This window comes from Zingiber officinale, chromosome 10A (assembly GCF_018446385.1).
Source record: "Zingiber officinale cultivar Zhangliang chromosome 10A, Zo_v1.1, whole genome shotgun sequence".
Taxonomy (NCBI): domain Eukaryota; kingdom Viridiplantae; phylum Streptophyta; class Magnoliopsida; order Zingiberales; family Zingiberaceae; genus Zingiber; species Zingiber officinale.
Window position 1 is genome coordinate 24,790,160 of NC_056004.1, and position 27,738 is coordinate 24,817,897.

Here is a 27,738-nt window from a genome sequence, read left to right on the forward strand (position 1 = left end):
AGCTTCATTGACAAAGCATAACCAAGAAAGAACACAATAAAGATTTTGTAAGAAACTTGCATAAGAAAATTTCGTAAGGAATTTTACCACAGAAATGTACCGAAAGCTCTTTTATTTGGTTAACCCAAATCACGGCCAGCTGCGCTCCAGTCATGAACCAGACAGAGAAAAAGAGACCGGTCTGAGAGAGAGAGGTCACACTCTCACAGCGGCATTTTGTAGGCACCCAGCGCCCGCCCCATGTGCGTTCAGCCGTTGCCAATTGTCATCTCCTCTCTCTCCCATCGCCCGCCTGAACCCTGAAGCGATACGACAGGTCCTGACATGGACCCGACTGGGGATGCCCAAGCCCCAAGGGCAAAAGGGGTCTGCTGACAATTAAGTGAACGACGGAGGGCGTAAAAAGCAGCACGCCCTCCGCTGTATCTTCCCATTGATGACTTTACCTCCAGAGCATCAGCGAGATCTTTTGGCAAAGCTTCACAGGAGACGAACAACCAAACAGCTCATTGCTTCTCCCCATGTCTCTGTTCCTGCCACCGCATTTAAGCTCCTGAGGCAGGAATCTCCTTTCGCACTCTCTTTGTCAATTTCATCACTTCCGGGATTGTAGCGCTAGAGGCTTGTGGGTTGCAGCAGGATGCGTTGTAGTTTGATTTGGTGTCGTAAAATCTGAAACTTTCAACATCTCGGCTTTGGGGAACAAGCAGTGAGAGATGAGGAAGCATGGATGGCAGCTTCCTTATCATCCTCTCCAGGTCTACATATATTTTCTTTTCTCTATTTCTGGTTTGGTTGCGATTAATATTATTTTTTTCGCTTGGCTCTCTACAGGTGGTAGCGATAGCTGTTTTTCTTGCTCTCGGATTTGCTTTCTATGTGTTCTTTGTTCCTTTCGTGGGGAAGAAGCTGTTTCAGTATGTCGTAATGGGGCTCTACACTCCTCTGGTATGACTTACTTTTCACGAACTGTTCCTTTCTTTTGTTTTCTCACTTCTTGATAAATCTCTCGATTTTATATCTCCATCATTTGTTTTCTGAGTTCTGTCGTTTCCATCAATTAAATTATTCCACCTAGTTAGGTACAATGTGTTAGACAATCTTCATTGCCCGTCGGAGAATACAAGGAGAGTTGTTGCTGACCTGAGCCGATAATCTCATACGGTCAAATAGGAATGAAGAGTGGTTTGAAAAGCTAGGCTGCCTCGAAAACTTGGCTGAGCTGAGCTATCTGAGTTCGAACTGAGCTTCGGCCGAGCAAAACTACCCAAGTCTGAGCTGAGCTGTCCGAGGCTGAGCCGAGCTGTCTGAGGCTGAGTTGCTCGAGGCCAAGCTAAGTTGTCCGAGTGCTCTTGAGTGAATCCGAGTCGGCTGAGTACTCTCCCAAGTGGAGCCGAGTCGCTGAGTTGTCGAGTACGAGTCGGCCGAATGCTTCTGCCGAGTCCAAATTCGGTTGAGTCAGCTGAGCGAAGTACTCCTGTGTCCTAGTACTCCCGAATCTGCCGAGCTGAATACTCCCAAGTCTGCTGAGCCGAGTACTTCTATCAAGTCGGAGAGTAAGATGCTCAGGCCTAATTTTGACGCACTTTCCTTGAAACAGATTCGTCTCATCTCCGGCTATGCTTCGAGGTTGTTGTGGGTCGTCTGTTTCCCTAGATACAATGATAAACCACGAATATCACCAAGCACTGATGGCCGCGGCGAACTGAATTCGTACTTGAATGCTACCAACATGATCCATCGAATAGAGTGCTCAATAGAGAGAAAGGACGAGGGGAATGCGATGGACATATTTCTTTGCTTCTGGCTCTTCTTTTCTTGCTCTTGGTTACAACCTCCTTATATAGGAGCTTAGACCTTTGCAACATTCAAATGACTGAATAAAAGCCATTTATTGCCATTAATTTGCCCAATTGGAAATGTATGCAAGCAAAAGAATTATTCACATGACAAAATGTTGGATGATCCATATGAAAAATTTTGCTTTGACTTGTCTACATTCGACGCGCGCAGGTCGTGCTTTCACACAAGTCAACTTTATTTAGTGCAAACCAAGCTCTGGATTTGCACCCCTTTAGCACCCATGCGTGAGAGAGTCTCTTCCCATGCATATGTTCACAACATCAATACATGTGATACAATATAAATGAACAATAAAATCATAAAACTTCGGGACTAAAAATCCATGTACAATGAAGTGTCCTTCGTCCACCTTTTATTGTTACCATTTAAATTTTCAACAATCTTCCACATGAATAAAAACAGGGTATGTACATTCAACAGTTGAGTCCAATATAGGATAGGTAGACTTTACCTTTTGAATTTACTCTTGTGAAGATCTGTTTGCTTGAACTGTTCTACTGTTTGTATAAGTATTGACATATCTCACCCATGACTCGCTCTGATACAACTCAGTTCTTATAAGTGTATTCGTTCTTGACCATGAACATACCTGGTTTTAATAATTATGTCTTCAATTTTTTTTGCATCTCTTGGGAGTATTTTACATTACTCCATCATTAAAAGTCATATACTTAAGCTCTATTTTTCATTGGATAGTTCCCCCACTTAGTCAATACAGTTATGTTGTCCTATTGAATCTAGTTCTTGGGATCTCTGTCTGCATATGTTGGGTTTCTTTTGGACCAACGTTTTTTATTGGCATCAAATCTATCCTTCATGATGAGCTTACAAGTAACTCTCGATTTAACCCTTGAGTTAGTGAATCTGTTAGGTTATCCTTTGATTTCATATAGTCAACCGTGATAACTCCCATTGAGAATAGTTGTTTAATGATATTGTATCTACGATGCATATGTTTAGATTTATCATGATACAAATGACTTTATGCTCGACCAATTGTTGATTAACTATTACAATGTATGCAAATTGTCGGCACATATTTCGACAATATAAGAACATCTTAATTATCGTAGCCATTCAGGCTTTTCACTACATTTGTCAAGGGCTACCAACTCGAATTTCATTGCGGATCTGGTTATTACTGTTTGCTTAGAAGATTTTCACGAAATGACTACACTTTCCAAAGTGAATACAAATCCACTTGTAGACTTCAAGTCTTTCATGTCAAATATCTAATTCACATCGTTGTATCCTTCAATCACAGTAGGATATCTCGTATAGTGCAGTCTATATTCACGAGTATACCTCAAATATCAAAGTACTTTTGTTATCCCTTTTTAGAAGTTAACATTGGGATTTCTCGTGTATCTACTCAATTTACTTACCGCGTAAGCTAAGTCTCTCGTGTCATCAGGTATATCAAACTTCTAATCCCTCCAGAGTACTCTATTTGAGAGATACTTTCTTCTCGATTTTTTGATAGATGTTGACTCGTGTCTATCGATGTTCGTGCCGATGCAGTATTACTTTTAGTGAATTTCTTAAGAATCTTGTCTACGTAATAGGACTGAATAAAAACAAGTTCTTCTATTGTTTTAAGAATTTCGATCCCTAGAATCATATCAGCTAGGTTTATATTTTTCATGTCAAAACTTGAGTTCACCATGTCTTTAATAGATTTGATTATCTTATCATTACTATAAGTATACCATCAACATATAGGCACAAGATGACATAATCATTCTATATGACTTTCATGTAGACACATTTTTCACATTCATTGATTCTGAATCCACTTTCCTTCGTGACATTATTAAATTTTTTATGTCGTTGTTTGGTGATTATTTCAAGTTGTATAATGACTTCACCGATCTATAAATCTTGTTTTTGAATCTTCACACAGAAAATCCTTTAGGTCGTTTTACGTAGATTTCCTCTTCTAAATCTCCATTTACAAAGGTTGTTACAACCATTTAATGTAATTCCAGATTCCATAGAACGACGATAACCAATAATACTTTGAAGTTATTTTCTACATCGGAGAATATGTATCAAAGTAATTAAGGTTTTCTCGTCGTCGGTAACCTTTAATTTCCAATCTAGCATTGTACTTATCAATTGTGCCGTCTAATTTCATTTTCTTCTTGAAAATTCATTTGCAACCTAGTTGTTTACTTCCTTGAGAAAGATTCACAAGTTCTTAAGTGTGATTTTACAAGATAGAGTTTATCTCAAATGCGATTGTCTCTTTCGAGTGAGGTATATCAAAATGGCTTATTCTTTTGAGTAACTTTAGGACTCACTTGCAACCTAGTAGTTTACTTCTCTAAGAAACATATGCTCAAAGAACGAGACATTTTTCGATTATGTCATGGAGTTCTTGTGTATATCTAGTATTTGTGACTCATACACAAACAACTGATACACAGTGCTATTATGTGCATATCCAATAAATATGCAATTAATAGTTTTTGGTTATATCTTAATCCTTTTCGGATCGGGCACCAAAATCTTTAGCAAGACATCCCCACATTTGCAAATATTTGTAGGACAGTCGTCTTCCATTTCACAATTCATAAGAGCTCTTATCTATTTTTTTTTGGATACCTTATTTAAAATGTAATTAGATGTTAACACAACTTTCACTATAAGAACTCCGACAGTCCAGCTCAATCAAAGAGCATTCATCATCTTTTTTAGGTACGATTCTTTCGCTCAGCACCCTCATTTTGCTGAGGAGTATAAAGAGTTATTTCGTGTCTGATCCCATGTTCAGCACACAACTCAGCGAACGGTGAACCATCTTAATCTTTTTTTTTTAAAGTTGGTTTTAACCTCATTCTTATAGAGAATAAATTTTTCTATAGTTTCATTCTTACTTTTGAGAAGATACATATAGCAGTATTTTATATTACCATATATAAAAGTGACGAAGTATTTATTCTTACCACATGTCGGTGTAGCATTTAGGTCGCACACGTCGGTGTGAATTAACCCAAGTAGTTCGTTGTTTCTTTTAACATGTTGAAAGGATGACCTTATCATTTTCGCTTTAACACAAATCTCACACTTGTCTTTTGGGTAAAGGTGGAATATAAGTATACTTTGTATGTTAATCAATCTACGCAGCATATCGTAGTTAACATGTCCTAGTCTACCATGCTACAAACACGAATACTCGAGTATATAAATAGAAGATTTTTCAATTTTATTAACCTTAGGCCTAATAGCCATTACACTAAGCTTGAATAACTTAACGGTTATATAACTCTTTCCTAAAAACACTCCATTTTTAAATAGAACAACTTTGTCCTACTAAAAAATAATACGGAAGCCATGCTTGCTCAAAAGTGATCTGAACGCTAGATTTTTCCGAATTTTTGGAACATGCAACACATTGTTTAGAGTGAGCTCCTTGCCCAAGATTATCTTCAGCGCTACTTTTGTTTGACCCATGATGTCTGCAATTGCTGAGTTCCCCATGTATAACTTGCCCTCATCTTTGATGTCTTTAAAGTTGTGGAGTAACTCTTTATTGCAGCATACATGTCTGGTGGCACCGGTAATGATTCACTATTGTCGCGGGTTTAAATTGATCAGATTCAGTTTAGAGACCACTGCGTAGAGGTCGTCTATTTCTGATCTCTCGTTCAGGTTGACCACCTGCTTTTTTTCAACTTTATGCACTTCGAAGATTTGTGATCAACTCTGTCACAGTTGAAGCACTTCCTAGAGAACTTCTTGCTTTTGCCTTCTCTATGTTCCATCTTTGAAGACTCGGGATTCTTCCGTTTCGAATTTTGATTGTGCTTGACTACGTTGACTTTAACAGTATAATTTTCTCTCTAAACTCTTTTCCTCAATGCGAAGTCTAACAACGAATTCTTCTGCACTCATCTTCTTCCGTTTATGCTTTAGGTAGTTCTTGAAGTCCTCCATGATTGCTGCCACCTGAAAGGTTCCACTTAGCACTAGGCCTTATGGGTGAATCTCTTGTATAATCACCTGAATCTCTTGGACTTGGCTGATAACCATCTTGGAGTCAACAATTTTTATAGTCCACGAATCGACTTATAATGAATTTCCCGTATCTTCCGTTTTGTACTTCATGTCCAGAGACTCCCACAACTCCTTCGTCGTTCTCTTCGTGCTATACACAATGTATAACGAGTCGACAAGGCCGTTGAGGATGTAGTTTCGACATAAGTACTCGAAATGAGTCTATGCCTCCAATACACTGATGGTCTGGACATTAGTAGCATCCTCATGCTTGGGATGTTCCTCTTTTAAGAACCGAGCCATATTCAGTGTAGTCAAGTAGAAGAACATCTTCTGCTTTCACATTTAAAGTTTAACCAGTGAACTTTTCTAGCATTTCCTCGTGGTTGATTGAAACAATTCCAATCGGGACGGAGGGATCTTTCATGTGATGAGTCTGTTGCACCTGAACACGACCATCTCAATGGAAATAAATCTAATTTAAGACGGTTAGACAATCTTAGACAATGAAGATTGCTTGATGGAGATTACAAGGAGAGTTGCTTTGAAAAGACTTAACAGTCTTTCTAGCAATTTTTCTTTTCTTTAGAATAATTTTTTTTATTATTATTCTTTACCCCGTACTACTAAACCCAAGACAAAGTCTTGGAAATCTCGGTTATTCTTTTCATATACCAGAATGACAAACCTCCACCAAGAAGGCTATAACACAGTTCGTCTACCCCTCTTTAATGGAGAAGATTTTAGCTATTGGAAGAGGATGATGGAATGCTTTCTGAAGTCCGATATCAACATGTGGTTCAACAATTAAAAGGGATACAAGTCACGTAGTAAAAATGGAGAATTATTAGAACCAGAAGAATGAGATCATGATATGAAGAAGAAGGTTCAGATCGACTTCAAAGCCATAAACATCCTCTAGTGCGGCTTGACAAAGGAAGAACTAAACCGAGTCGGGCCCTTTGAAAATGCAAAAGAATTATGGGATCGATTAGTCAAACTACATGAAGGAACCGACGAATTCAAGATAACAAAAAGGGTCTTCTTCTGAATCAATTATTTAATATTAAAATGATACAAGATGAAACAACAACTCAACTACACGCACAAATTAAAGACAATCAACGGATTCCACCTCGTCCACCATCATCTAGAAAACCGCGATGTAATAAGGTATGCGTTAAACTCTTTCCCTCGAAATGCATTGTGGGTATCAATGGTAGATGCCTATAAAGTTTCGAAAGATCTTTCAATTATAAAATTAGATGAACTTTTTTTGCGAATTAGAATTACAAGTCGGATATGGAAGAACCGAAGCAATCAAGTCATCTTGCACTTATGGCTATGAACAACGGATCCGAGTACGAGTCCGAGTACGAGTCGAGCCACGGATTTGTATCCGTTTCAGAAGGACCAAAAGAGGTAAATTTATTTTCAGAATTTAAAATACGCAAAATTATTAAATGTTTATTAAGAAATTAACTAAATCCGAGCCTCAGAATGATTTGCTACTTAAGGAAGTCAACCACCTCAAGGAGCAAGTCAACTTGAATCTCTCAACTGACCTTGTTCAAGAGATAACTTCAACTCAAGTTGTAAAACTTGAGGAAGAAAATTCTAACTTGAAAGGTCAAGTAGAAGGATTCAAGAAAACGTTGGAAAAGTTCAACTTGGGTTCCAAGTATTTGAATATGATACTTGGATCTCAACGAGTTGTGCACAACAAATCTAGACTTGGATATGAAATTAACTCAAACAACAAATCCTATATGTCTATGTTAAGTTAAAATATTAGAAACCTAGTCCAAGCATGAATTCCGAAAGCTTCTCTAACAAAGCAAGTATGATCAAACCGATATTTTGTATTAAAAAATAATATTTATTACTTAAAACATGAAATCAATTTTTTAGGGGAGGTGACAAACTAGTTGCCACCTCAATAACATAACTTACTCGTCTAGGTATTTTGGACCAATATATTAGGGAAAATTTTAACTTAGTTCTAGAAGATTGGGATGATGGTAGGTTAGGGAAGTTAAGTCGAAAGCATGTCTAGGAGAATCATGTGTTCAACCTAGTGCAATCAACTTAGTGAAACTAACAGAAGATACCCTTATCTAGTCTGAACTAGTTGGACCAAGACTTAGCATTAAGTCCTTTGGGCAAGACTATTTTGAGAAGTATTTAGAAAGTGGTCCACTGTTGATAATCAAGACGGTCATATGTCTCGTCACTGATTGAAAACTTACTCTTAAAAAACTTAGGGGGCGTTTGGTTTAGGGTAATAGGAGTGGGGAATAGGAATGAGAATAATTGATTCCCATTGTTAATGTTTGGATTATAGGAATAGGAATACAAATAAGGGAATGAATCCTTGAAATTGGGTAATAACTCATTCCCATGTACCCCCCTTCAATGAGCCATTACCCTATTTTCATCAATCAAAATATTTCCTTATTCCAAAAATACCCTTGACTTAAAACTAAAATTTTCTCCATTAATATCAAATATCAAAATATATTTATTTATTTTTTCTTTCATATCACTTATCTCTCCTTATTCTCTCTCATTATATTTTCTTTCTCATCATTTTATCGATCACACACTTTATCTCCTATCACACTCTCTTTCCTCTTTTTTTCTCATTATACTTTCTCTCTCATCATACTTTCTCTCTCCTCAATCTCTTCCATCGCATTCTCTTCCTTCTTTTTTTCCTCATCACACTTTCTCTCTCATCATGCTTTCTCTCTCCTCAATCTCTCCCATCACACTCTTTTTTCTCATCACACTTTCTCTCTCATCATACTTTCTCTCTCCTCAATCTCTCTTATCACACTTCCTCCTTTTTTCCTCAACACACTGTCTCTCTTATTATACTTTCTCTCTCATCATACTTTCTCACTCCTCAATCTCTCTTATCACACTTACTCCTTTTTCCTCAACACACTTTCTCTCTCATCATACTTTCTCTCTCCTTAATCTCTCTTATCACACTTCCTCCTTTTTTCCTCAACACACTGTCTCTCTTATTATACTTTCTCTCTCATCATACTTTCTCACTCCTCAATCTCTCTTATCACACTTACTCCTTTTTCCTCAACACACTTTCTCTCTCATCATACTTTCTCTCTCCTCAATCTCTCCCATCATATTCACTATTCTTTTTTTCTCTCACCATACTTTCTCTCTCCTCAATCTCTCTCATGACACACTCTCTCCTCATTTTTTCTCACTATATTTTCTCTCTCTTCATCCTCTTGCATCATACTTTCTCTCACATCATATTTTCTCTCAGCACGCTCTCTCCAATCACACTCTCTTTTTTCATTTTCTCTCATCACACTTTCTCTCTTTTTATTTTTTCTTATCACACTTTCTCTCTCATAATACCTTCTCTCTCATCATTCTCTTTCATCATATTTTTCTCTCACATTCATCTTTCTCTCACATCTAATTTTTTCTCTTATTTTCCTTTAAGGGTAAAAAAGGAAACTTTGATTTATTCCGATAGAAGATATAAACTAACCAAACATTGTTTTTAAGAGTGATATCCATGCTCATACCCATTCCCATTCCACAATACAATGATTCCCATTCCGATTCCTATTCCTAGGAAAGAATCAAACGCCCCCTTACTTGATTAATCGAAAGTTGAGTCTAAAGCACATATTAGCTAAAATTATTTCTTAAAATTAACTAACAACTAAAATTGAATTGAAATTAAATTAAAATTAAACTAATTTAAAATAAAAATAAAATTAAATAAAACTAATTAAAAATAAAAAATAAAACTAGAATTAAAATTAAATTAACTTAAAACAAATTAAAATGAAAACTAAAATTAAATTAAATTAAAATTGAAACTAAAATTAAATTAAAATTAACTAACTAAAATTAAAATTTAATATAACTTAATTAACAACTGAGAACTTAAATAAACTAAAATCAATTTTAACTTACTCAATTTTTAAAATTTTAACTCCTAATCAATTATCAACTTAAATTGAAAAGATAATATCAAACTTAATGCAGTAAATTATCTAACACAATTAAAATAAATATTAACAGTCGACCAAACCCTCGATTCGGTCGACCAAACTCTCAACATTTTACTTGTGTAATGGCTGCCTCGGTTGACCAAAAATCTGGTTCAGTCGACTGATAACATAAATCGACCTATCATTAATATATCGGTCGACCGATTCCTTTAATAGATCGACTGAATACCGAACAATTCTTTCTGATTGGGTGATAACTCCAAAAATTTTAAGGGATCAGTTGATCAAGCTTTATATAAGCGAGACCTGGGCAGAAAGCTTGATTCATCCAACACTTTTCTCCTCTTTCACCTTTTTCTCTTTACCTCGCTGCCTATAAGCTTTCTCAAAGTCTTTTTACAACCCAATCATGCCTCAATACGATTTCAATATCTTTATTCTTCATTTAAGCTATGTTTATTTATACTTTGTATTCTTAATTGTAGCGAAAAAATATGTAACATTGCACAAAATGAGGCTAGCTCCTCGAATCCCAGCCAGAATTCTAAGTTTTCCATAGATGACCTATACTAATCCTTTAGCAACAAAACCTTCTTAGTTATAGGAACTTGATGCCTTGATCTTCTCTTCTATTAGACCTACTGTCCTAATATTATAGATATAATAGTCTAGTCTTCTATAGACATGCATACAATCCCACATTATATACTGAATTCTATCATAATCTGTGTGAGATTAATGCTCATCGTTATAAGACTAGAGTTGCATCAAGGGATATGATATTTGATTTTAACATATTCCTTCGTTTCTTACGCATGCACCCTTCGCTTAACCAGAGTTTTCCCTATCTGTCATACCCTAATATTTTACTTGATCCATTCTCTCATTTAACCCTCGATATCATGTATGCTGACTTTTTCCAAGGCCCTCGACCAACGAAGATGTCATCAGTACCTCTTAGTCCAAAAGACAACACATTTTACAAGATGGTTGTCTCATGCATTCATCCTCTTTCATTTAGAAATTAGGCAGTCCTGCGTCCAGTCCATCTCTTCCTGATGTATGCACTTAAGAATAAACTGGATTTGGATTTTGGTTATTGGATTTTTAAGTCCATCTACTATTCGGGATATTGTACCTCATATAAGGTCCATATGGTTCACTGTCACATCCTTACCGCTTTTATAGCAAGCATCATTAGGGGTAGGAGTCAGACTTGGAGAGTTGATAGAGTTATCTAACTTTGACTTAATGGATATCCGTCAAATGTCCTTGGCTGTGATCAAGGCTAGTTCTCAAGGTTTGGTATATAAGCGCACTCATCGTGTTACGTTCGACCTGCTGGAGAGGAGGTCAATATTGAGGATGTACCTATAGCTGTTGAGGAGCCCTATGTTCCACCGATGACTCAGGAGTTCTCTCTGACTCCATACTTTGATGCAGCTTAGGAGACATCATCCACAGTTCCTCCATATACTAGTGATCCTTTTAGTCAATTTTGAGATGATATTTTTGGTTATTTCGACCTTCTTTAGACTATGATTCAGGATCAGTACATTTCTTTCCAAGGGCAGCTTGCAGATTTCTGCCAGGACATGACTAAACGAGTAGATACTTTAGAGGCACAATAGAATAGGATGTTTGACTATTTTTGAGTTGCGCGCGATCCTCCGTCTCCTCCACCTGATGCATGATTTAGCATACTTCTAGACTATTATTTCTAATGTTATGTTTGACCTTTTGTTGACATTTTGATTATGTCATTATGTATTCAGTAGTAATGTTTTATCATTTTCTATATGCTCATTCTCTTTGTAGAATAGGGATTTATTGTATCATTTTTAATTGTTAATTTTCAAAAGCTTCTTTTCTTTTATACCCATGTTTTACAAAAATTAGGTTTTCAAATATATCAGGATGGAATTAGCTTAGGTAATACTGTAGAAAGCATGATCTGATAGCTTTAGGAAACCAGCATCTCATAAACACAATAGGATCTCTTGTTTGTGTATTGTAAAACGTAGAATGGGGTGAGATGTTTAGGCCATAGTCTAGATTTCAGATGTTTTTATCAGTGTATCGATAAAAATCCGGGCTTTAAACTTACATTGATCAAGTTGGGTGATCTTCCTTAGTTAAAACTAACTAGAATCTAAAACACTCAACTTGACTGACTTTAGTGACAAAGACTGATATCTTATGGTAAACAACCAAAAGCTAAAGTTAGACATTTCAAAATAAGAACTTTTTCTAGATGTTTCCACTATGCATGCTTGGACTTTAGGATATTTTTTCAAGGGGGAGCACTAACATCAATTTTGGAAGAAACTTATTTTCAAATAAAAAAAAAACTATTTTTGAAACTATTTTTCTTTAGAAATTTCAAAATCTATTTAGAATTTTAAAACTTAGAAATTTAAAAATCTATTTCAAATCTATTTTGAAAACTTGAAAAATATGGGGGAGTTTATCTCAAGGAGGAGAAAAATTAAGGAGGGACAATAGTTTTGGAAAATAATTTTTGCTAATAAGTTTTGAATTAAGAATTGAAATTTAAAATTCTAAGGGAAAATAATTTTTGCTAAAAAATTTACTTCCCCTGAATATAACTTCTCTCCCTTTGACATACATCAAACATTAGAGTTACAACACAAGCATCAATTTTGACAAAGTTTTGAAAACTTTTTGAATTACTACTAAGTTTTGAAGTGCCGAAGTTATAAGTATTTGAAAAACAATATTTGAAATTTTATAATTTTGGCTGTTCAAGAAATTTAAAATTTTCTATGTAAAATTTTGAAATAATAGTTCAAAATTTTGAAAATGTTTTGAATTAAATCTTCAATATTCTGAAGGAAAAATAGTTTTGGAAAATATTTTTTGCTAAAAAATTGAACTTAAATTTTTAAGAAAACATTTTCAAGTTTTTCGAAATAGATTTGAAATAGATTTTGATATTTCTAAATAGATTTTGGAATGTTTAAAGAAAAATAGTTTTTAAAATAGTTTTTTTTTTAATTTGAAAATATGGAAATAAGTTTCTTCCAAAATTGATGTTGGTGCTCCCGTTAAAAAAAATCCTAAAGTCCAAGCATGCATAAGGAAAACATCTAGAAAAAGTTTTTATTTTGAAATGTTTAACTTTAGCTTTTGGTTGTTTACCATAAGATATCATTTTTTGTCACTAAAGTTAGTCAAGTTGAGTGTTTGGATTCTAGTTAGTTTTGATTAAGAAAGATCACCCAGTAGGACCGTTGCGGTCGGCTAGAAGGGGGGGTTGAATAGCCTGAAAATAAAAACGCAACCCTTCTCAAACTCTTAAACTAACACTTGCATAAATAAAGTAAACAATAAAACATAAAGGAAGTAAAAGGCAAACATTACAACTGGGGAGGTTGTTAATCCAAGGAAGATGAAGCACTAGTATCTCCTTCAGGCGGAGAAGCCTTTTACCGCGTTTAAGCACTGAAACAGAAGCTCAACTCTAAACTAAAGCACACAAGCGTTGGAATTATAATTCTTGAGTTCGTTAAAAAGCTTCTGGACCAAAGCTATATTTATAGCTTTGGTCGGGGTGCCCCGAAGGGTTCCGGACATCCTGGGGGGATAAAACTTTATCTCCAACGTTTAGATCGAGTCAAATCTCGAACCGGTCAAATATCGACTTTCGGGCGCCCCGGTACGTTCCGGGACCTCGGACTGTTCCGGGCGCCTCGGGCGGGAAAGTCAACCTTGTTGACTTTTTTCAGCCTGGGTCTTTTGCTCCGGCTCTGCTCGCCTCAGACCGAGTCTTCCGCTCACTTGGGTGATCTCTGCCATCCGGAATAGGGCTCGCCCGAACCCAACTTCCGGTCTTCTCGAGCAGGCTTCCACTCCGGCTTCTCGTCCCTCGGAATCGCCGCGTGGTTCCTTCTCGTCCGTCAGCGTACTCATCCGCAGTCTTCGTCCCTCAGTCGCATCCCGTGCTGACCTTCTCGCTAGCTGCGTCTCTTGCTCCTCGAGCAGTCTTCCGCTCCGGCTTCTCGTCCCTCAGAACCACCGCACGCTTCCTTCTCGTTCGCCGGTGTACTCTTCCGCAGCGCCTCGTCCCTCGGACGCACCATGTGCCGTCCTTTTCGCTAGCTGCGTCTTCCGCTCGATTACCTGTGCTCCTAAGCTCCTGCACACTTAGACACAAGATTAGAAACACACAGGACCTAACTTAATTTGTTGATCACACCAAAACAACCTTGGGGTTCCAACAATCTCCCCTTTTTTGATGTGATCAACCCAAGTTAAGCTAGGGTTAAAATAAATATAAAAATAAACAATTTATATTGCAATAACGTGCAACAAGATAGAAAAATTAAATTTCAATTTTTTTTTTAATTTCTACCTCCTCTAGACTTATACTTTTTCTTCTCCCCCTTTGATCACATAAAAAATTGGGGTTGCAAGAAAATTCTAAGGGTTGACATTTAGAAAAATCATAAAAATCTATATCAATGATTTTCTTGAAAATATTTCTTAGTCAAGGGAAATTTCTAAGTCAAAAATAACTTTTGAAAAAAATACTTAAGTTTTCGTCATCAAGAATTAAGAACTTTCTAAGCCGAAAACTTTATGCAAGAAAATTTTTTAAAAAATTTTTGAGAACATTTAGAAAATAAATTTCTATGCATTTATTTTATTTATTTATTTATTTAATTCTAATATTTTTATCAGAAAGTTTTAAATTTCTATTTTAATTTATCATAACTTCTTAAATCACACTTTTTCAGATTAAAACAACCAATATTAAATATGCAAAAAATTGTATCGTGTTAATTTCTATTATTAGTTTGTCGAGATTCTTTAATCGACAAATTATTTCTTTTGACTTAATATTTTTTGTTATATTTTGAATTTCTAATTTATAAAAATATTTCGATAATATAAATTCTAACTTGATAAAGTTTTTCGACAGTATTTCTAATTTGTAAAATTCGTTCGACAAAATATTTTGTAATTTGTAAAATTTATTCGACAGAAGATTTTCTAATCTGAAAAACTCTTTCGATGATTCAATTTCTAATTCGCAGAATTCTTTCGGCGACTTTTCAATTGATTTAACTAATTGTTCAAAAGGTGGAGACCATACCTGACTTACATTGTCAGCTGTTGATTCTCCCCCTGTCAAGTTGCTTTCTTCCGAAGTCTCTCCCCCTTCATCGATGCTCATCTGGGATGAACTTTCTGTTGCTTCGAGATGGAGTTCGGCTGTCTCGACAGTTTCCTCATTCTCGGACTGTTCTGACGGTGACTTGGTGTCCATCGAGGAGTTAGATTCGACTTCAGCATGTACTTCGTAGATCTACAAGAACTTTTCCCAAAGTTCTTTTGCGCTTTTGTATTCTCTGATTCTGTCGAGATCTTCATTTGGTATTACGCTTAGCAGGTGAAATTCTGCCCGAGTGTTTGCCATACTCTCCTCACGTTGCTTCTCGGTCCAGAGATATTTCTTGATTTCTTCTCCATTCGTTGTCTTTGGTGCTTCATAACCCAATTTTATTATTAAAGAAATACTAAAATCTGTGTTTAGATATACCTCCATTTGTTGATTCCAAAAAGCAAACTCCCCCTTGAATGCTGGTGGGTAGACGCTAGCTTCGGCCATCGTTTTGTTGCTTCGATCGGCGGTTAGTCCTCCTGAAGCGCCTCGGCTCTGATACCACTTGTAGGACCGTTGCGGCCGGCTAGAAGGGGGGTTGAATAACTTGAAAATAAAAACGCAACCCTTCTCGAATTCTTAAACTAACACTTGCATAAATAAAGTAAATAATAAAACATAAAGGAAGTAAAAGGTAGACAGAGATTTAATTGGTTACAACTGGGGAGATTGTTAATCCAAAGAAGATAAAGCACTAGTATCTCCTTCAGGCGGAGAAGCCTTTTACAGCGTTTAAGCACTGATACAGAAGCTCAACTCTAAACTGAAGCACACAAGCGTTGGAATTATAATTCTTGAGTTCGTTGAAAAGCTTCTGGACCAAAGTTATATTTATAGCTTTGGTCGGGGCGCCCCAAAGGGTTCCGGGCGCCTGGGGGGATAAAATTTTATCCCCAACGTTTAGATCGAGTGAAATCTCGATCCGGTCAAATATCGACTTCCGGGCGCCCCGGTACGTTCCGGGCGCCCCGGTATGGTCCGGGCGCCTCGGGCGGGAAAGTCATCCTTGTTGACTTTTTTCAGCCCAAGTCTTCTGCTCCAGCTCCGTTCGACTCTGACCGAGTCTTCCGCTCGCTTGGGTGATCTCTGCCATCCGGAATAGGGCTCACCCGAACCCAACTTTCAGTCTTCTCGAGCAGGCTTCCGCTCTGGCTTCTCGTCCCTCGGAATCGCCGCGTGGTTCCTTCTCGTCCGCCAGCGTACTCATCCATAGTCGCACCCCGTGCCGACCTAATCGCTAGCTGCGTCTCTTGTTTCTCGAGCAGTCTTCCGCTCCTACTTCTCGTCCCTTGGAACCACCGCACGCTTCCTTTTCGTCTGCCGGTGTACTCTTCCGCAGCGCCTCGTCCCTCGGACGCACCGCGTGCCGTCCTTCTCGCTAGCTACGTCTTCCACTCGACTACCTGTGCTCCTAAGCTCTTGCACACTTAGACACAAGGTTAGAAACACAATGACCTAACTTAACTTGTTGATCACACCAAAACAACCTTGGGGTTTCAACACACCCAACTTGATCAATGTAAGTTTAATGCCCGGATTTATATCGATGCACTGATAAAACATTTGAAATCTAGGCTATGGCCTAAGCATCTCACCCCATTCTACGTTTTACAATATACAAACAAGAGATCCTATTGTGTTTGGTAGATGTTGGTTTCCTAAAGCTATCAGATTATACTTTTTACAGTATTACCTAAGCTAATTCCATCTTGATATATTTGAAAACCTAAGTTTTGTAAAACATGGGTATAAAAGAAAAGAAGCTTTTGAAAACTATCAGTGAAAAATGATACAATAAATTCCTATTCTACAAAGAGAATGAGCATATAGAGTGATAAAACATTAGTACCAAATACATAATGACATAATTAAAAGGGCAAACATAACATTAGAAATAATAGTCTAGAGGTATGCTAAATCATGCATCAGGTGGAGGTGGCAGAGGATCGCGCGTAATGCGAAAATAGTCAAACATTTTATTCCATTGTGCCTCTAAAGTATCTACTCATTCAGTCATATTCTGGCAGAAATCTGCAAGTTGCCCTTGGAAATAAATGTACTGTTCCTGAATCATGGTCTAAAGAGAGTCGAAATGACTAAAGATGTCTCAAAAAGTGACTGAAAGGATCACTAGTATGTGGAGGAGCTATAGACGATGTCTCTTGAGCTGCATCAAATTATGGAGAGAACTCCTGAGCCATCAGTGGAACATAGGGCTCCTCAATAGCTATAGGTACATCCTCAATATCGACCTCCTCTCTAGCAGGTCGAACGTAGCACGGATGAGTGCGCTTGTATATTAGACCTTGAGAACTAGCCTTGATCCCAGCCAAGGACATTTGACGGATACTCATTAAGTCAGATAACTCTATCAACTCTCCACGTCCGACTCCTACCCCTAATGATGCTTGCTATAAAAGCGGTAAGGATGTGACAGTGAACCTTATATGAGGTACTATATCCTGAATAGTAGATGATGGACTTAAAAACCCAATATCCAAATCCAGTTTATTCTTAAGTGCATACATCAGGAAGAGATGGACTGGACGCAGGACTGCCGGATCTTAAGATGAATGCATGAGACAATCATCTTGCAGAGTGCGTTGTCTTTTGGACTAAGAGGTATCGATGACATCTTCTTTGGTCGAGGACCTTAGAAAAAGTCGGCTTACATAATATCGAGGGTTAAATGAGAGAATGGATCAGGTAAAGTATCAGGATATGAGGGATAGGAAAAAATTCGGTTAAGCGGAGGGCGCATGCGTAAACGAAGGAATATGTCAAGATAAAATATCATATCACTTGATGCAACTCTAGTCTTATAATGATGTGCATTAATCTCACATAGATTATGATTGAATTCAATAATGCATGTCTACATAAGACTAGACAATCTAAGGAATAATGCTGTAGTATATCTATAATATTAGGACAGTAGGTTTGATAAAGGGATTCAGGTATCGTGTTTTTACAACTAAGAAGGTTTTGTTGCTAAAGGATTGGTGTAGGTCCTCGGTGGAAAACCTATGGCCCTAGCTGGGATTTGAGCTAGCCTCCTTATGTGCAATCTTACATATTTTTTTGCTACAATTAAAAATACAGAGTATAAATAAACCTAGCTTAAATAAAGATTATTGAAATTGTATCGACACATGATCGGGTTGTAAGAAAACTTTGAGAAAGTTTATAGGCTGTAGTGTAGAGAGAAAGAGGAAAAAATGTTGGATGAATCTAACTTTCTACTCGGGTCTCGCTTATATAAAGCTTGATCGGTTGACCAATAAATGGATCAGTCGATTGATCTTTTAAAATTTTCAGAGTTATCGCCTAATCAGAAGGAGTTGTTTGGTATTCAGACGACCGATTAAAGGAATCGGTCGACCGATATATTGATGATAGGTTGATTTATGTTATCGATCAACTGAACTAGATTTTCGATAAACCGAGGTAGCTATTACATGAGTTAAATGTTGGGGGTTGGGTTGACCGTATCGAGGGTCGATCGACTGATAATATATATATTTTTTTAATTGTGTGAGATGATTTACTGCATTAAGTTTAATATTAACTTTTCAATTTATGTTGATAATTGATTAGGAGTTAAAATTTTAAAAATTGATTTTAATTTATTTAAGTTGTAAGTTGTTAATTAAGTTAAATTTAATTTTACTTTTTTATTTTAGTTTTAATTTTAATTTAATTTTTGTTTTTATTTTAATTTGTTTTATGTTAATTAATTTAATTTTTAATTAGTTTTATTTTATTTTTAATTAGTTTTAATTTAATTTCAATTCAATTTTAGTTGTTTGTTAATTTTAAGGAATAATTTTAACTGCTATGGGCTTTAGACTCAGCTTTAGGTTAATCAAGTAAGTTTCTTAAGCGTAAATTTTCAGTCAGTGGTGAGACATATGACCTTCTTGAGTATCAACGGTGGACTACTTTCTGAATATTTTTCAAAATAGTCTTGCCCAAAGAACTTAATACTAAGTCTTGGTTCGACTAGTTCAGATTAGATAGGGGTATCTTTAGTTAATTTTACTAAGCCGATTGCACTAGGTTAAAAACATATAATTCTCCTAGACATGCTTTCGACTTAGCTTCCCTGACCTACTATCATCCCAATCTCTTCTTGAACTAAGTTAAAATTTTCCCTAATATATCGGTCCTAAATACCTAGATGAGTAGGTTATGTTATTGAGGTGACAACTAGTTTGCCGCCTCCCCCTGAAAAATTGATTTCATGTTTTAAGTAATTAATATTATTTTTTTATACATAATATTGGTTTGGTCTTACTTGCTTTGTTGTTTAGACTAGGTTTCTAATATTTTGACTTAACAGAGACAGGATTTGTTGTTTAAGTTAGCTTCATATCTAAGTCCAGATTTATTGTACACAGTTTGTTGAGATCCAAACATCATATTCAAATACTTGGAACCCAAGAACTTTTCCAATGTTTTCTTGAGTCCTTCTACTTGACCTTTCAAGTTGGAATTTTCTTCCTTAAGTTTTGCAACTTGAAGTTCCCGCTTGAACATGGTCAGTTGAGGGATTCAAGTTGGCTTGCTCCTTTAGGTGATTGATTTCCTTAAGTAGTAAATTATTCTGAGCCTCAGATTTAGTTAATTTCTTAAATAAATATTTAATAATTTTGCTTATTTTAAATTTTGGAAATAAATTTACCTCTTTTGGTCATTCTGAAACGGATACGGATTCGTGGCTCAACTCAGACTTAGACCCATTCTTGGATCCTTCGTTCATAGCCATAAGTGCAAGTTGACTTGATTGCTTCGATTTTTCCATATTCGACTCCTCCGATGAAGATTCGTCCCACGTTGCCTTAATGCTTTCCTTCTTCTTGCTGACTTCGTCTTCTCCTCTTTTAGGTTGGGGCACTCGTGCTTGTAGTGACCCTTCTTGTTACATCTGAAGCAAATTATCTCTGATTTTGATGTAGTTGAGATGCTTTGTACTTTCTTTGCATTCTTTCTATTTAACTTCTTTTAAGTAAATATTCTTCTTACCATGTTACTATTTCTTCTTCGTTGTTTGAATCTGAATCTAACTCACTCGTAGGTTCTTTCTTTGACTTGGACTTAACCTCCTTGATCTTGTTTTGACCTGCATATAAAGCTGTATCTTTCTCGGCTCGACTAATGTTAATTTGCTGTATTCACAAAAAAAGTTCATCTAATTTTATAATTGAAAGATCCTTCAAAACTTTATAGGCATCTACCATTGATGCGTGTGTTTCGAGGGAAAAAGTTTAGCGCATAGCTTATTATGTCGCAATTTTCTTGATGGTGGTTGATGAGGTAGAGTTCGTTGATTATGTCTTTAATTCGTGCGTGTAGTTGAGTTGTGGTTTCTCCTTGCATAATTTTAATATTAAATAATTGATTCAGAAGATCCCTTTTTGTTAGCTTGGAGTCGCTAGTTCCTTTGTGTATTTTGACTAGTCGATCCCATAATTCTTTTGCATTTTCGAAGGGCTCGACTCGGCTTAGTTCTTCCTTTGTCAAGCCGCATTGGAGGGTGTTCATGACTTTGAAGTCGATCTGATCCTTCTTCTTTGTATCATGATCCCATTCTTCTGGTTCTAATAGTTCTCCATTTTTGCTAGGTGGCTTGTATCCCTTTTTAATGCTGAACCACATGTCGATATCGGATTTCAGAAAGCATTCGATCCTCCTCTTCTAGTGGCTAAAATCTTCTCAAGTGAAGAGGGGTGGACGAACTTTGCTGTAGCATTCTTGGTGAGGGTTTGTCATTCTGGTATATGAAAAAAATAACCAAGATTTCCAAGACTTTGTCTTGAGTTTAGTAGTGCGGGATAAAGAATAACAATAACGAAAAAATTATTCTAAAGAAAAGAAAATTGCTAGAAAGTTTGTTAAGTCTTTTCAGAGTAACCTGCTCTATACCAATTGTTAGATCGTGATAGACGAGATAGGGGGTGAATCTCATTCGTTTGAAATATTTTCTTTTCGTAAAAACAGATCAAAGTAAATAGCAGTGGAAAATAAAGAACACCTTTGTTTTTACTTAGTTCGCTGTCCCATGACTACTATTCCAAGACCCGCGGTCTTTGACCGTACTCATTGGGCAGACCACTAATAATAGTTCTTCCAGAGGAAGCAAATTCGTACAAGTATGAATACAATGAATATTCAAGTATGAAAAGAATTTACCAAGAACACAAGTATAAGATTTAGCAAAGTTGTTGGAGAGCTTTCGGAGCAGATATATTTTCACTTGCATTGCATGAATAGTAGCAACACAGAAGAGACGGAATGAATCGGAGTGAAAAGTTGTGTTCGGCTCGAGCCTAGACCTTCTTTTATAAGCTTCATTCAATCGACTGAAAAACCCTTCGGTCGACTAAATTTATCAGTCGACTGAACCTCCTATCGGTTGATTGAACTCCGTGTCTTTCGTTGTTTGCCTCGATCTGATCTGTCTGATCTCTTGATTTCCGGTGTTCCATGACTACTATTCCAAGACCCGCGGTCTTTGACCGTACTCATTGGGCAGACCACTAATAATAGTTCTTCCAGAGGAAGCAAATTCGTACAAGTATGAATACAATGAATATTCAAGTATGAAAAGAATTTACCAAGAACACAAGTATAAGATTTAGCAAAGTTGTTGGAGAGCTTTCGGAGCAGATATATTGTCACTTGCATTGCATGAATAGTAGCAACACAGAAGAGACGGAATGAATCGGAGTGAAAAGTTGTGTTCGGCTCGAGCCTAGACCTTCTTTTATAAGCTTCATTCAATCGACTGAAAAACCCTTCGGTCGACTAAATTTATCAGTCGACTGAACCTCCTATCGGTTGATTGAACTCCGTGTCTTTCGTTGTTTGCCTCGATCTGATCTGTCTGATCTCTTGATTTCCGGTGTTCGGTCGACTGATCAAGTCTATCAATCGACTGATTATTGAAAATTCCTTTTTCGCTAAGATCCGATCTTCCGCGTCATCAATGTCATTTAATGTTCGATCGACTGATCTCTGGGTTCTGTCGATCGATACGTCGGAATACCAAATGTGCTCTACGCGACCTGCACTCTGTGTCATGTCAGCTTAGTTTTGTCGACTGAACCTTCCTTCAATTTTTGCAAAACAGAGTTAGTTTGATATAACAATAATATTTCTGTAAAATAGAGTTAGCGCAGTATGAAATAATGCATGAGTTAAAAAAGACAGTAAGACCTATCTTGATCTCAACTTGGAGACTTCTATCTGTTTCTTCAGTTGGATCAGCACTTAAGGTTTGTCCCTTCGGACACGACCTCACCACACTACCTCCAGTAGCTTGGCTCAACTCACCTGTTAAACATCGGGCCCTCCAGACCTGTTTGGACTTGGCTGCTCAGCATCAGATCGGCTGCCAAGACTTCCACTTGACTTGATATCGGGTCCTCCAGACCTATCGAATCAACCTGTCAGATGTCAGGTTCACTTGACCCATCTGGATTTCCTGCCCGGTTCCACGATCTGTTGAGACTTTCCTTGTCTAGTATCGGGTCCTACTGACCTATTAGGACTTTCTGAGTTGAGCATCCTGCACACTAGATTAACTTATCAGATAACAATAAGATTTAACTTGAACCTTTGACAACATCGTATGGTTCGATTACGGTGCTCTTTGCACCAACAAGAACAACTGCAATTCATTGATCCTTGAGCATATGATAATGTCTCCTGGGGTAACTCAGCTTGTCACCTCTGGTTATCTGTGGCTCTTATAAGTGCAATTACTATAACAGCTCCTCGATATATTTCATCAACCAGGCAGACCTTTATGAGATGGTGTTCATAAACAGATAAACCAATTTGGATTGTATTGGACGTTAAATCTTTGATAATATATTTATTCAAAAGCAAGTTCCTGACCGTTACCATGTTTTTATGTATGCATGAAAAGGTCATGATGTATGATCTTTGTAAATATTTGTGATTATTGATTTTAGATGGTACTCATTCCTCATATGTTGAACTTTCAGGTGGTCATACTTTATAAATTTAATGAAAAATTGCATATAAATATCAAACAGTTTTCAGCTGCCTTATATTTTATTTATATCCAATTCCTCAATTTGAAGGGGAGTTTGGCGTAACGGTAAAGTTGTTGCTTTGTGACCAAAAGGTCACGGGTTCGAATCCTGTAAAGAGTCTCTTGCAAAAAGCAGGGTAAGACTGCGTACAATGGATCTTTCCCCAGGACCCCGTATAGCGGGAGCTTCATGACCGGGCTGCCCTTGATCCAATTTCAGAGACAGAGAGAGGAGTATACTCTGATGCCTTCTGTGTTTTTATTTTTCAGGTTATTTCTGTATTCTTTCTATACACGTGGTGTGCAGCAACAGATCCTGCTGATCCTGGCATTTTCAAACCTAAGAGGTCTCTTAAAGTAGGGGACTACAGAGAACAAACATTTTCCAAGGAGTCTAAACCAGAAGATTCAACCAAGGAACTAAATGCTGAAACAACCACTGCAAAGCAACTCGATGGGAGTGTCAATTCAGCTAGGAATGAATTGAATTCAGAATTTGAAAGTGAACGATTGCCTGGATGCACTACCACATTTTTGGCAGTAGTTTTGAGCTGGTGTGGCTTGTCTTTTCTGTGTAATTGGTGTCAATCACAAGAGCAGTCTTCTGAACACCAACTTAGTGAGCAAGGCATGTTTTACTGCAGCCTGTGTGAAGTTGAGGTATGAGATTAAAGATTATATAAAGTTTCTTCTCTAGTCTACGGACCTATTTTTAAGGAAAGTCCACAGTCCATTCTCTTATCCTTAACATTGTTTCTTTCTATAGTTTCTATTATGAAATCAGTTTAAGAATCTAGAAATTTATATTATGTTGGAATATTTGTATTGCTATTTGTTGGGAGTCATGAAAATTATTGTCGATGATGGTTGACAACTGGTGTTCCTTGAGTTGGAATGTGCAATTATACATCCACTCTACTTCTTTTGCTTTCAGGAAAATGAAAGCTACAGTTTGCTACTAATGCCTTTTTAGTTCCAGCTTTATCGTCCGCTTCTATTGCTGTTGCATACTAAGTTGTTTCCTTGAAAGTGATTTGGAAGGTATGGTGGCTATACTGACAAGAAAACTATCTTCCATTATGTCCGAGGCATCAAAAGTCATTGTCTCATCCTGATCAATAAATTTAATTTTCCATATTGCCTTGGGTTCTATTTCTTTACCATTTCCTGTTTAGGTAATTTTCCATATTACCTGATCAAAGTCATGTATGGACTGAGGAACTGTGCAATAATTCATTGCAAAATTACCTTTCAGATTGCAGGTGATAAGTTGCAATTTGTAGGCTAAGCAATTTAAGAAGGGAAGTCTAAAAAGCAATGAGGGTGCTTCCCATGTAGCACAATAGGATATTATTTGAAAAAAAAAAATTAGGGCAGTTAAGATAGTATTTTACAATTTTCAATTGCATGATCAAAATTAGATAAGCATTGTATGGATGCATAACTAAAAAACCGATTACTAATTCAGATTTTGGGTTACTTAAGGAAAATGAGATATTGAGATGTCTCGATCATGATAAGTCACACATGCTTTTCAAGAAAATAAAATTCTTATGTTCTTTATACTAGCTTGATTCTTTTCTAGTAATTCCTAACTGTATGTATTGCAGGTGTTAAAATATAGCAAGCATTGTAGAGTCTGTGACAAGTGCGTTGATGGATTCGATCATCACTGCAGGGTCAGATATTTCTCCATTCACAACCTTAAATGTTTTGTTCTCTTGTGGTAATATACGATACCCATCTTTATTTTGTAGTGGATCAATAACTGTATAGGAAGAAAAAACTACAAATGGTTCTTCATCCTCATGGTGTTTGCTCTTCTCTTGGTAAGCACAAATATTTCCTAGCATTCAGATAGTTGCATTTGTCATAGTGAGTGATACTATTTTCTTAGGCATAAATAGTATCATCTGTGTACATCAGTTTAGAAGATACTATTTTCTTAGTACATGAAGGACCTGATTATAGAATGCATTTTATGTCAGGTCCTTTTCATTCTGATTGACTATTGCTTTGTGCACCTTGAGACAGCTTATTCTGCAGTGGGCAGTTGGGATACTTGTGCTGGTACTGTGTTTCCTTGAGCGAAAGCGATTTTCTGCTGAAATTGTTTCAAAGCTGGGCAGTAGCTTTTCTTTGGCACCATTTGTCATTGTGGTGGTGAGTACTCTGGAGAAATTGAATGAACACTAGACATATCATAATGAGGAATTATCAAGGTTCTGCTTCTAATTTAATGCCTTGTCTTAAATTGCAGGCTCTGTCTACTTTATTAGCCATGGTTGCTACTCTACCAGTTGCACAACTTTTCTTCTTCCACATTCTTCTAATAAAAAAGGTACTCTTTCTTCTTTCTACTCTGATGCAGCAAGCACTTTACTAGTTACACAACTTCTACACTCGAAGGAAAGAAAAAAAATACACTAGTGCTCCAATATCTTTATTCTATTTTAGGATATAGCAAATATTGACTATTTTCATAAAGATTTCATATTCTTTATATTCATCCATATGCACGGAGCTGTGCTGAAATCTACAAGCCAACTGAATTTTCACAACTAGTAATTTGGATATAATAGATTTTCTGTAGAGTCTGAAATAAATAGCAGTATAGGAATCATGTAGTGTTGTTGGTTCATCAATGCTGGAGAAAGTTAACTCTTTTAAACTTCCTCTAATGCTTTGCATGGATGTGCCACAGGGACTCAGTACGTATGATTACATAATTGCTTTGAGGGAGCAAGATCAGGAGCAGGAGCAACATGCTGTTGGTGGTCAGCAAAGTCCACAAATGTCCCAAGTGAGCTCTTATACTGGACTTAGCAGCACCAGTTCGTTCAATGCATTCCATCGGGGTGCATGGTGTACTCCGCCAAGATTATTCCTTGAAGATCAGGTATTGTTTTCTTGGGTTCATTCTCTAGCAGTGGCTTGTGCACACATAATTGACCAAAACTAAGATTACTTTTGAAGAATCTTTCCGTGAAGACCATTTTTTCACTGCTTGACGCGAATCAATTTTGATCCAAAAGTTTGATCTTCTTGCCAAGATGAAAAACAGTTGTTCATGGCTTGCATATGAGCTATATCTTCCTTGTTAAATCCTGATTCTATCACAGCCACTTAGCTATTCCTGAGACTCTCCACCAAAAGTTTCATGAGTACTAGTACTCCAAGCACCCAAAGTTCTAAGTGGAATGCATCTTTTGGTTCTTTATTAAGTAGAGAGTGATATGGGTTGATATCATAAAGGACACACAAAAGGAACAATCATTATTGATTGTTAAGATGCCATGTCCGTGGATAACTGGTATCAGATTGCACTTTGTATTCAAGTATGAGGTTGGCTCAAGCTAGTTTTGAACAGAGAGCTCTTTTGGGTGGTGGGCCATGAGCTGCAATAAGAAAATTCGTAGATTTTGGCAGAGGAGAATGTCATGAAGTGACTAAGGACATTTGACTCAATATTGGTTCGGATTCCATGTCTGTTGTTGCATAGATGTACAGAATCACCCCAAACTTCCAGGATTTGTGTTTTTGTCCATGCAGGTCTATAATCGAAGGGAAGATATCTATATTTAGGCCTAACTTAAACAGAAAAGTGACATTTGTATAACTAGCAAAAATACATTATTCTGTTTGTGTTTTTAGCTTTTGTTTTAAGACTCATGGGGTTCCTCCTTTTCCCAGTTTGATGTAGTACCCCCAGAAATTGGCTCATCTGCATATCATACAAACAAGAAGGTGATGGAGGAACCAGTCAAGAGGAGAAATCCTGGAACAGTAAAAATTAATCCGTGGACACTTGCACGCCTAAATGCTGAAGAAGTTTCAAAAGCTGCTGCCCAGGCAAAGAAGAGATCCAAGATACTGCAGCCGATTGTTAGACGAGAAACTTTGCAGGAACAAGACACAGAAAGTAGTATTGGTAGTGCCAGTGACAGAATGACCCTGGGGTCTGATAAGTGGAGGCAAACTAATAAAAGGGGAATGGTTCCTGTGGATCTTCCTCTTGAGCCTCTAGCAAAAATTTCTGCTAGTGCAACTGACAGCAATGCCAGTGACCTGGCTCCTGAGACATCCACCAGTTTAGCACCTCTGCAGCTTGAAGCTAGGAATGCTTTTGGACCAAACATGCCAATGCCGTCAGCCAGAGCTGTTTCCTCCTCCCCCGAGAGCAGTTTGGATTCCCCTGATCTACATCCATTTCGGATATCCTCATCAGGTACTGAGGAAGTACAAGGCATGAATTCTTTTTCATCTTTAGGCAATGCTCCTCCCAAGGGTATTCAGCTGTCAAGATCAACCAGTGATGGATACGAAGCATCTGGAGGTGAAGATAGTGATCGGATTCCGTCAAGAATCATTCACAGATCATCAAATTGGGCAAACATTGTTCTTGGCTCGGAACATAGTCAGATAACAGATGATTTAAAATCATACCCTAGACAACATTAATGCATCATGCATTTTGAAACCTATGTTAATCTCGGATTGGATTAGACTAGTTTATGGGATGACCATTTTTTTTTTGTCAAGGAGATGGCAAAGGATGGAATCTACGAGCCTGGATTTTGTCTCGCAAGAATTATTTGATATTGCAACTTGCAACTATTGTTTGA

The 27,738-nt window shown here is 37.0% G+C and overlaps 1 protein-coding gene across 2 annotated transcripts; it reads left to right on the forward strand.

Moving 5' to 3' along the window:
- Positions 1 to 266: 266 nt before the first annotated feature.
- On the forward strand, positions 267 to 27,738 carry LOC122027184 (probable protein S-acyltransferase 22). 2 transcript variants are annotated; one of them, XM_042586092.1, is made up of 9 exons: positions 267 to 758; positions 835 to 948; positions 23,384 to 23,773; positions 24,724 to 24,792; positions 24,871 to 24,942; positions 25,160 to 25,276; positions 25,374 to 25,454; positions 25,818 to 26,012; positions 26,807 to 27,738. In XM_042586092.1, exons 1-9 carry the CDS (start codon positions 717 to 719, stop codon positions 27,572 to 27,574), a joined length of 1,848 nt encoding a protein of 615 aa, XP_042442026.1. In that variant the 5' UTR covers positions 267 to 716; the 3' UTR covers positions 27,575 to 27,738. The 2 variants fall into 2 exon arrangements, with proteins under 2 accessions (XP_042442026.1, XP_042442024.1); XM_042586090.1 differs by having other exon boundaries at positions 269 to 758; positions 25,148 to 25,276.

Bases quoted from the DNA above. Each gene is read 5' to 3' on its own strand.
- LOC122027184 (XM_042586090.1), top strand. From the start codon at position 717: ATGAGGAAGCATGGATGGCAGCTTCCTTATCATCCTCTCCAG. The intron at 949-23,383 runs GTATGACTTACT...TTTATTTTTCAG, and splicing joins TGGGGCTCTACACTCCTCTG to GTTATTTCTGTATTCTTTCT. The intron at 23,774-24,723 runs GTATGAGATTAA...TATGTATTGCAG, and splicing joins GCAGCCTGTGTGAAGTTGAG to GTGTTAAAATATAGCAAGCA.